This window comes from Photinus pyralis, unplaced genomic scaffold (assembly GCF_008802855.1).
Source record: "Photinus pyralis isolate 1611_PpyrPB1 unplaced genomic scaffold, Ppyr1.3 Ppyr1.4_unclustered_Scaffold4085, whole genome shotgun sequence".
Classification (NCBI taxonomy): Eukaryota; Metazoa; Arthropoda; class Insecta; order Coleoptera; family Lampyridae; genus Photinus; species Photinus pyralis.
The window spans coordinates 31,917-43,184 of NW_022171522.1; the positions used below are offsets into that span (position 1 = coordinate 31,917).

Sequence of the window (11,268 nt, forward strand, 5' to 3'; positions counted from 1 at the left end):
TAAAATTTCCCGCGACAATTTCAAAATTATCACCAATCACGAGGCGTGACGTAAGCACGTGACCGTAACGAAATTTAGTACAAACCACGTGCACAAATTCAAATTTACCGCGACAAAATGGCCGACATCCGGAAATTAAAATTTTCCGCGACAAAATGGCCGACATCCGGAAATTAAAATTTTCCGCGACAAAATGGCCGACATCCGGAAATTCAAATTTCCCGCGACAAATTCAAATTTATCACCAATCACGATGCGTGACGTAAAGCACGTGACCGTGACGTCAGAATGGAGGGGCGTACTGAGCTCTTACTACTTATAGTTGGTAACTTCATTTAAACAATATACCTACCCATTTTTATGATTTCTTTAATTGAATAGGTATCATATAAAATACATTACCAGACCAGGGGTGCGTGTCGTTCGCTAACGGTTAACCTCTAGGGATTCACCAATTACATTGCAGAATTCGCTTTAAAATTTACGTCATGGTGGTAGAATGGACTCAAACGAACTTAACCTTTACCGAAATTGTTTATGCTGGAAGCGAGATTAAAAACCCGCCCCACCTCATTCACGGCATAAATAGAAGTTACTCTTGTAATTGATTCCCTATAAAGATGTCACTGATTGAATTTTGGGCCGCTAGATAAGTAGAACAATATAATGGTAGAACATTCCGAAATGTCAAGCAAAGAAGTGAATATATTCTCTAGTCTCTGCGCACACGGGTGGATTGATTTGAAATGCAAGTTCCAAACCAGTCAAATGAAAAACAAGTTTGCGACTAGAATGTCACTTCTCTACACACAAACACGCAACTAGTTTTGGACTACACAAACCTTGTCATCCAATCAGAAAACTAATATCATCGAACAACTTCCTAAAATGGTGCAATCTCGCAACTGTCCAACTGAAACCATTTTGCGCTGGTAAGAACGATTGCAAGCAACCAGTTGGAAACTGCTTTCAAATAGGTCACGTTTTATGTCGATCTGTATGTGGTCCCTCACTCATACGCATGGTATACCAAACCGTTGTATGGTCGATTTGTTTGCAATTCGAGTTGACCCGTTGTCGGAGGGCCTTACCCTTTGCGACTACTTACTTTTGTGAGAGTGGATCACATGGTGACAACAAAAACAAAATGTGAAAATTGCATGCTGAACCAGAATTAATATTGAAACCACCAAAATAGCACCATAACATCGACATAATTTGCCACAGCAAACAAGTCTGTCCCTTATAAATACAAGGTGTAAATTGAGTAGGACAACATGGCTACATCTTTGTTATTATTTACCTTTATGTAGTTTTTGATGCTGATGAATATTACGATGCGATATTTTGAATTTGAAAAAAATAAATTGTTTCGTAAATAATTGGAAAAAAATGAAAATCGCCATTTCAAAAAATTCAAATACTTATTTTAGCAACAAAGAGAGCTATGGAAAAGTTTCAAATAAAAGTTACAAGATTCAATGGGATAAATTCAATGGACGTAGAAACTTTTTTCAAAATGGCGGATTTCGAGATATTGACATCAACTTCTTTTAAATGGACGCCATATTGGATTTTTTTAAGTCACTCGATAGAAAAAAAATTTCAAAACCAGTGATATTAAACACTTACAGTATTTCATTTGAGAATCAACCTTGCATTATTCTACCTCGAAGTTTACAACGTACCTACTTCTACTTCTATTAACAAAGATAGATGTTATCCTACTCAATTTAAGACACCCTGTATATTAATTGATAGCTCATTAATATCTAAATTTGTATGGATGAATGTATTTAAAGTTTCTTCTTTCTAATTTTTTCTGATGAGAACCTCAAATATTTTGCTACTGATACTGGTTCCTTTAAGTGTGCAATTAAAATCTATTTTTTTCAGTTTTCAGCTTTTAAATTTTGTTGCAATGTAAGAAGCTATACTTACACAACGTGTGTATGAGAAATCATGGAAAAGTTAGGGAATTCTGGCTGTAATAAAATAAGTAAATCACAGTACAGAAGTGAAGCTTCTTAATTTTTTATTCAATGTCTGCATACAGTCGATCCAAAAATACTTCGTTGTGAAGGTCGTTTTTTGACTAAATTCTAACATTAGTCCAACATATGAAATTTGTCGCGTAATTTTGGAATCAAAATGGCGACCGAATTGCGCTACTTTGTAGAGATAGAGTGACTTTATACCTAAATGTGTTACCCACAAAATGCATTAGGTTAGCAATGTTGTATGTGTATATCTGTGTTCGAACTTTCGATTTTCAATGCGCCTTGCGCTGTCGTAGAGCTGTGCCGGTTTCTAGGAGTGTAAATTTTTAAAATAAATTGGTGTTAAACCGCCATCGCGCTTATTACAGATAGAGCCGTGATAACGACCGCGTGGTAGTACAATAATTTTGTACAGCGTTTCTCAGGAGTTTAACAGTTATAAAGTTATTAACACTTTTACACTTTGTGCTCGCACCTACTATTAGAGACATTTATATTTTTTTTGCACTCTTTAAGTCTTTACAGAGTTTGCATCATTTGTGTGCATCCGCACCATTGTTTTTCCTGGAAACATCGGACTACCCGGTAATAACACGGAATCGTCAACCTATAAATTAACAAATGTCAATTAATTAATCGCCTAGATATGGCAAAAAAAGCAAACCTGTTCTTATTTGTGGACGTATAGAAGATAATCAAGAGTAATTAAAGCTTCCCGTACTACGCGGTTACCATAAAAGCTACTCTTTACGCAATCCGAGTGGTGTTCATACGACTTTAGTTTACCCTGAGATTCACATACCCACGACTACAGTGCCCTCTATCCGTGACCACCCATTTTGTATTGAAAGCATAGGGCTAATAGCAGTCCATGTACTATATGGTCTAAGAACTAATTACACTAGTAATTAAAGAGTAAAAATCTAGGTAACTGTAATCAGAAGTATACGCTAACAAGGTAAATTGATAAAATCGATCAATTGAATGGAAGAATGTAAATTGGTATTATTGCAAATCACATTACATCATGTCATTGTTGTTTTGGCAAATTTAAAACTTCAAAATTTTAATATCATGGCCTGAAATTGTAAATATATTGGTAAAATTAAATGCAGAAAAAAATTTAAAACTAAAAATCCGCAAGAGATGCCAGGCCACGTATTTTACTTGTTACAGACAAAAACAAAGTATAAGGTAATCCTTTTAGAAAGAAATTATTCAGTTACATGTAGGTCAAGCTGGTGTACAAATTGCCAGTGCTTGTTGGGAACTGTACTGTCTCGAGCACGGTATTCAACCAAACGGACAACTTTATGATTATCGCAATGTTTCACCTGATAGCTTTAATGCATTTTTTGGTATGTCGGCAGCAGGAAAATGTGTTCCAAGAATCCTTATGATAGACCTTGAACCTTCAGTTATAGGTAAACAAAATTTGCCAAATGATTAACAAGTGAAATCTCGAAACACTTTCAGACGAAATTCGTACGGGTCATTACCGATATCTGTTCCATCCAGAATGCCTTATAACTGGCAAAGAAGACGCCGCAAATAATTTCGCGAGGGGAATGTACTCGATCGGTAGGGAAATGATTGAGCTTGCTTTGGATAGAATACGAAAAGTGGCAGATGATTGCAATAGTTTACAAGGTTTCATTCTGTATCGAGCATTTGGTGGAGGGACAGGATCTGGATTTAGCACTTTACTTTTAGAGAGATTATGTCGCGATTACGGTCGCAAAGTGAAACTGGAGTTTGCAGTGTATCCCGCACCACACGTGCGTTTACCTAGAAGAATATAATGTAAAGCTAGCAAAAATACTTTCAGATATCTCCCATTATCGTAGAACCCTATAACACTCTGTTAACAACACATGGCACGTTAGACTACGAAGATGTCGCCTTCGTTCTGGATAATGAGGCAGTTTATAACATTTTAGCAAGAAGTTTAGATGTTCCTCGACCTACTTACACTAACTTAAATAGACTTCTTGCCCAAGTAAATGATAAAACGTATCCATTAATTTTTACACATTATTTTAGGTAGTGTCGACGATAACATCGTCCTTGCGATTTGAGGGCGCTCTAAACATCGATTTAAATGAATTTCAAACAAATTTAGTTCCATATCCCAGAATACATTTTCCACTGATTACTTATGCACCGATGTTACCATGCACTAAAGCATACCATGAGCAGCTGTCAGTGGCGCAATTAACCAACTCATGTTTCGAACCAGCAAATCAAATGATTAACTGTGATCCACGAACTGGAAAATATATATGCTGCTGCTTACTATATCGTGGAGATGTAACGCCTACTGATGTAAACAGTGCTATCGTTAATATTAAGTCCAAAAGATCAATTTTATTTGTAGACTGGTGTCCTACCGGATTCAAAGCAAGTTATCCAATGTTAAGTTCTAGAATAGTGATTTTATTTCTAGGTCGGAATCAATTATCAACCACCGACAACTGTACCAGGTGGAGATTTGGCTGCAGTGCATCGAGCGGTGACTATGGTCTCAAACAGCACTGCAATTAAAGAAAGTTGGAAAGTGATAACTCACAAATTCTCGCTTATGTACAAAAAAAGAGCATTTGTGCACCACTATGTTGGAGAAGGAATGGAAGAAGGCGAGTTTGAGGAAGCTCGTGAAGATATTACCGCTTTACAATTGGACTATAAAGAAGTAGAAATCGACAGTGTTTATTAAATCAATTAACCTGCGAGAGGATTAGCATGAATAGTAACACTGTTAATACGTGTCTCATTAAGCGGTCTGTAATTTTTCGGATTTACGGGTAACTTTTCCAACTCATCTAAAGCTTCCAATCCATCGATTACTCTAAAATTTGCATTGATTATTTGATAGGTATATCCGTGTGAATAACTTACTTTCCAAATATTGTATATTTTAGGTCCAGGTGAGGATGGGCTCCGTATGAAATGAAAAACTGGCTCCCATTTGTATTCGGACCATTGTTGGCCATGGAAACAATTCCTCTTGCGGAATGCTACTAAAAAACAAAATCGAATAAAATGTACATCACCAATATATTTTAATTCTGTCACTTCACTTTTGTTTGTGACTGTCAAATATTTCAATCAACAACTTTTGCTAAGACTCATCTATACTTGCATCTATACAACATAAATTGGCTACTCTCAATTTTCTACTAGGTACGTCGAATCCGTGATAAGAAGGTCCAAAAGGAAAAGAAGGACTTGGCGCACATTCTGTTAAGGAATCGATTGGATACCAACAGCAACGCGCCTACAAAAAGACCAATCCAATGGCATTGGGAGTCTTAAGAAACCCGATGTGAAATACACAGTGGGTGCCAGGGAAACATTAGAGCTCCCCACAAGCACTCACTTTCTAGGTTTACAGGAAGTAAAGGGCTTTCTTTAACAAATAGAGGCAGAAAGTCAGGTAAGACGTCACTCCAGAGCTTCACACAGAAGAGAGTGAAATGGGCGTTCAAACCCTTTAAGGCGTCTGGTGGAGACGCTATCTTTCCAGCACTCTTCCAAAGGGTTGTTAGATTATGTCTTAGTTTGTGCTGTGATTGTGTTTGGTGTTATATGAAAAATTGAAGGACGAATTTGAAACAAAATTTTGAGACGAATTTGGAAGTAGTTTATTTACTATAGGAAATTGGTGAAAATCACAATATAGCCCGGTCGAGAATTTTGAGATCTTAACTTCTAACGGCAAATGTTGAGACATTTTGGTGACAAGTGTTTTTAGGGTAATTGGACCCTGCTGAATCCGATTTTGCCTGTCACCACCTCGAATTCCGGCTGCTAAGGCCTCAAATCTAGATGGCGCCCAAAATGGCGACTAAAACTCGCTTTAAAATTTGTTGTAACCAAAGATATTATTGGGGATTTACGATAATTCAACCGGTTTAACCGGGTTGGTAGATTTTGCTATGGTTACAATTATTGAGACAATTGTTTCTATGGTGATTTCTATCAACCCGGTTAAACCGGTGGAATTATCGTAAATCCCCCTTATGATTTTTATCTAGTACATACGTTTAATTATTTATTACTATCGTATAAAAAAATATGTAGCCAAAAACAAATTAAGATGGTGGCCAAAATAACGGTAGAAACTTGTATTAACTAATTTCTTTAGTTGCAAAGAAAAATTTGCATTTTTTACATGGGGTTGATACAAATAGGTTAAAAATGAGTTTGTCTACCTACTATTGTTAATAATAACAATTTGCGAAAAAATAAAACAAAATGGTTCCCAAAATGCGGATAGTATGACTTTTGATGATATTTTAATAGCAATTATCGAAATCTTTTTGAGTGCATTAGGGAGGTATTAATAATTATATTATAAGATCCTTATTAAGTTTTTTTAGTTTTACAAATAGAACGCCAAATATTGTTTATACCTACAGCATTTGAAACGCACGCGTAATTTAGGACTTCCATCACAGCGACGACGCAACGCGCGCAGAGTTACCGATAGCGCGAATCTGCTGGCTACATGCTAGGTACCAAGTTCGAAATATTTTGACTGTGGGTGTGCCGTGCCAAAAGCATGCAAAAGCAAAAGTTTGGTACATTGTGGTTGCAAGAAAGGGTGCAAAACTAACATGTGCAAGTGCCGGAGAACTGTAAATTCGAAAGGCAAACGCATGCTGTGCACCAGAAGTTGCCAATGCAAAAGCGTTTGCACCAACAACGAAAGCTTGTGCAAACTTCGGATTCAAGTGACGAATCCGAATAAAGTCTAATGTTTTTGTTCATTTCTATTTTTTTAAGTTTTGTTTTCAATTTATTTTTTTATACAGAGTTTGTATACGGTAATAAATAATATGAAATTAAACGAAAAATAATGATTTTAATACTACCTGTATATCGCATACAAAGAGTCAAACTAAGCGCCATCTTGTCCGCCATTTTTGAAAAAGTTTAAGTAAAGTTTTTGTATTTCTTTTTTACTTAAGCAGGCACTTTGTAAACAAATTATAATTCTTTTGCTCACTTAAGGTAGAATAAATCAAGAATACTGCAAAACGCGGCATTTGGAGCTCTATTTCAGCCGCCATCTTAAATTTTTTTGGCTTCAAAATTTTTCATAAACTAATAGTAAGTGGCAAAACGTATGTGCTACATAAAAATCATCATACTATTTTTGTTTTCAACAAGAAAAAAATGTTAAAGTGAGTTTTAGTCGCCATTTTGGCCGCCATCTTGATTTGAGGCCTTGGCAGCCAAAATTCGAGGTGGTAACAGGCAAAATCGGATTCAGCAGGGTCCAATTACCCTAAAAACACTTGTCACCAAAATGTCTCAAGATTTGCCGTTAGAACCTTTATAATACAAACAGTGAAATGAAACATGTGGTTGTGAATGCAATGCGTGATTTTTTTTCTTTTTCATTCCCATAAGTCGTGTAAGCTTAGATACGTGTTGACAATGCGGTTCTGTCAGTATCCATTTGCATTCTAGAATAACGTATTTTTACCTTCTGTCAGCGATTTTATTATTATTCGTGTTATTATTTTTGTAAGCGACAGTTCCAGTAGATTCCTTGAAGCCCAGCAATTATCTCCTTTGGCTGACGCGTCTTTTTTTTAAAATTAAGTAAAGAGTTTATTATAATGTCCCTCAAAATACAAGGCAATTAGATGGCCGGTGTCAAGTAACCCCCCACTTTTGGAATTTTCAGAAAATGTTTTTGCAATCGTTTGTTGGTGTTTGTTAATTAGATTTTGACGTTTGTTGGTTGACCGTTAATTAATTATTCAAATTTCAAAATTTGGGCGGGCGTATAGTTAGCCCCCCACTTTTTGAATTTTCAAAATATTTTTATTGCAATCGTTTTTTGGTGTTTGTTAGTTACATTTTCAGTTTGTTGGTTGATCGTTATTTAATTATTCAAATTTCAAAATTTTGGGCGTATAGTTAGCCCTCCCAAGTTGCAATATTTCATGTGATTGGGTTTGGTGTTAGGTATATGAAAAATTGAAGGACGAATTTGAAACGAATTTGGAGGTATGTAGTATTATTTACTATATTGGTCAAAATCACAACAGAAACAGTGAAATGAAACATGTGGATGCGAATGAAATCTGTAATTTTTTTTTCTTTTTCTTTCCCCTAAAGTCGTGTAAGTTTGATGTGTTGATGATGGATTTCTGTCACTTTCCGTAAGGTACTGATCATTGCAACATTTTTTATGGCATTAATTTAAAAAAATGTCAATAAGATTGTCCTTCCTTTCGTGGGTCACGGCAGTATGCAAACAGGACCTGGTGCTACATGGAAGTATACGGGCAGGACCAGGTAGTACATCGTCAGGACTTAGCAGTACAAAGAATTACTGGCAGGATAGGGGGAGTACACCAAATACTGCCAATTTCGGCTTAGAAACGCATAACGTGCATTAATGGAAAATTGCCAGTATGTTGCTGAACTCGTTGCTGAAAGACTTTTATCATATAATAAATGAAGAATATAAATGCTACCCCGGCGGTAGCATTTTTGACAAAGACATGGAGCTGTTGGACAACATAAACCAAGCAGAGACACGTGCAAGGTGTGGTTTGGGGATGCAAGAAAAACGAAGACGTGATCACAGAGTACTGTGAAGGAGATCCTGTCCAAATCAATAAAGCTGGTTTTGCAGGCAGTTGAAATTGAAAATATAATAAATTAAACAAATATAGCAAACGGGCTCCTGGGTATGGCTATAGCATGTGCAAAACCAAATTTTAAACCTGATGTTAGTTTTGCTTTTATTTAAAGTGTATATGTATGAAATTCCATTTGAATGCCTCCATAAGTAAGAAAGTTGGCACTGCGCATGCGGAAAACCAAATTTTGAAACTGGTGTTAAATTTTCTTTTATTCCAAGTGGCTATGAATCAAATTTCATTGAAATCCCTCCATAGATAAGAAAGTTGGCACTGCGCATGCGCAAAACGAAATTTTGAAACTGGCTTTAAATTTGGTTTTATTCCAAGTGCCTATGTATCAAATTTCATTGAAATCCCTTCATCAATAAGATAGTTAGCACTGCGCATGCGCAAAACCAAAATTTGAAACTGGTGTTAAATTTGTTTTTATTCCAAGTGGCTATGTATCAAATTTCATTTAAATATTAATTCATAAGTAAGAAAGTTTGCAATTCGGTCTGTCGAGATGCGCAAATGACACTGTGAATGCTGATCGATTAGGCTCATCTTTTGGAATTGTGTTTTATATGGCTAAAGTTATGCGCATATTTCATGCAATTCGGTTCATAACTAACGGAGATGTCAAAAGGGCCTACTTTATTTTTTGGTCTACATTGCCAATTCACGAACTCCGATCTACAAATTTGATAAAGAATCCACCTGTAAAATTTCATCGTAATCGGTCCATTCGTTTATGAGTTATCATGCTAACGGACGGACAGACACCGCAAAATTATAAACTCGCTAGGAGCTCGTAAATAAACTAAACAAATATAGAAAACGAGCTCTGGGTATCGCTATGTAGGTATGTGCAAAACCAAATTTTAAACCTGATTTGCTTTTATTTAAAGTGTACATGTAAGAAATTTCATTTAATTACTTGCTTAAATAAGAAAGTTGGCACTGCACATTCTGCACAAAACCAAATGGCGCTAGATTTACTTTTATTACAAGTGGCTATGTATCTAATTTCATTTGAAGGCCTCCATAAATAAGAAAGTTGGCACTGCGCATGCGCAAAACCAAATTTAGAAAATGGCGTTATATTTGATTTTATTCCATGTGGCTATGTATCAAATTTTATTTAAATACCTTCATAAATAAGAAAGTTTGCAATCCGGTTTGTAAATGGTCAAGATGCGAAAAGGGCACTGTGAATGTTGATCGATTAGGCTCAATTTTTGGGATGTGTTTTATATGGCTAAAGCTATACGTATATTGAATTTCATGCAATTCGGTTCATAACTCATGGAAATGTCAAAAGGGCCTTCCTTATTTTTTGGGCTACATTGCCAATTCACCAACTCCGATCTACAAATTTGATAAAGAATCCACCTACAGAATTTCATCCTAATCGGTCCATTCGTTTATGAGCTATCATGCTAACGGACGAACGGACATCACAAAATTGTAAACCCGCTAGGAGATCGTTAATAAAGGAAGACTTTAACAGAGTGATGAGAAAAAATGGAGATCTTTTTATTGTTTTTTTACGTGATGTACAAATACATTTGACCATTGTCTGATTTTGAATATTAATTTGATTTGTCTTATTTTCCTTACTGTTACTGATATGTAATATGCGAGGTAAGATGTAGATGATATTTTAAATAGTTTTTGCTTACTAACAATCATTACAAAAGGATCTCAGTATGAAGACTGCATTTTAGAGTGTATAGTAATGCAATGTAGACCACATTTTAGAGCGGCACCTTAAAGACTTAATTACTATCTGTGTTCCAGTCTGGGATAGTCGACTGTGTACAACAAGAGCACACGACTAACAAATATTCAATAGTGTTAGGCAGGAATAAGGATTGTTTACAATTTACATACCTTCAATTCTTCTTTAAACTCGTCTTCAAATTTTTTGTTCCAAATAGAATTGCCTCCTTTACCAGTTCCACCTGGGTCACCAGTCTGTACAATAAACCCTTTAATGTTGCGATGAAACAAACAGCCATTGTAATAGTCACTTGCGGCCAATGCTAAGAAATTTGTACAAGTTTTCGGGCAAATTTCACAAAATAATTCAAGTTTGATATCCCCGACGTCGGTATGTAAAGTCACAGACTAAAATATAAAACAAGAGTATAATGTAACTATTATAATAAAAGATACCATTTTTAATTTATTTGGATAATAGACGAGAAAGTGAACTAGGTAGAAATAAGGTTAGTTATTTGTTGAATGTTGAGGACTTGAGGTTATGTATGAAACGATGTGAACGATTTAAAGAAAGTAAGTCAGTGGCGTCTCATCCAACAGGGTCATGGTAGGGCAGATAAAAAACAAACAAACCTGTTGACCATTGTATATTTACTAGAAGTAGACCAACGGATTCAAACGCGAGCGACGAGAAAGTGGAGGTACATAACGGTATTATGTTCATGTTGAACTAAAACCATTGAATAATTTATTATTCAATGCTAAAACGGATAAATTGGAGGTTTATACCTGCACTAAATGAGAGTCACTGTAGACAACTATACTACAAGAGAGACAACACTTCTAAACGGCAAGTATGCATTATTCACTGTATTTACAGACGCGATATGATA

The 11,268-nt window shown here is 35.8% G+C and overlaps 2 protein-coding genes across 3 annotated transcripts; one reads left to right on the plus strand and one right to left on the minus strand.

Annotated features, from left to right (window-relative positions):
- Nucleotides 1-3,025: 3,025 nt before the first annotated feature.
- On the plus strand, nt 3,026-4,741 carry LOC116182160 (tubulin alpha-1B chain-like). 2 transcript variants are annotated; one of them, XM_031502658.1, is made up of 6 exons: nt 3,026-3,158; nt 3,208-3,424; nt 3,477-3,778; nt 3,829-3,999; nt 4,044-4,400; nt 4,447-4,741. In XM_031502658.1, exons 1-6 carry the CDS (start codon nt 3,147-3,149, stop codon nt 4,714-4,716), a joined length of 1,329 nt encoding a protein of 442 aa, XP_031358518.1. In that variant the 5' UTR covers nt 3,026-3,146; the 3' UTR covers nt 4,717-4,741. The 2 variants fall into 2 exon arrangements, with proteins under 2 accessions (XP_031358518.1, XP_031358520.1); XM_031502660.1 differs by having other exon boundaries at nt 3,027-3,187; nt 3,233-3,424.
- LOC116182161 (peptidyl-prolyl cis-trans isomerase-like 3) lies at nt 4,694-10,972 on the minus strand. Its single transcript, XM_031502661.1, has 4 exons — nt 10,829-10,972; nt 10,544-10,780; nt 4,899-5,017; nt 4,694-4,848 (listed from the first exon to the last, which is right to left on the minus strand). The coding sequence occupies exons 1-4, from the start codon at nt 10,829-10,831 to the stop codon at nt 4,722-4,724; spliced, it is 486 nt and encodes a 161-aa protein (XP_031358521.1). The 5' UTR covers nt 10,832-10,972; the 3' UTR covers nt 4,694-4,721.
- Between the last annotated feature and the right edge of the window lie 296 nt (nt 10,973-11,268).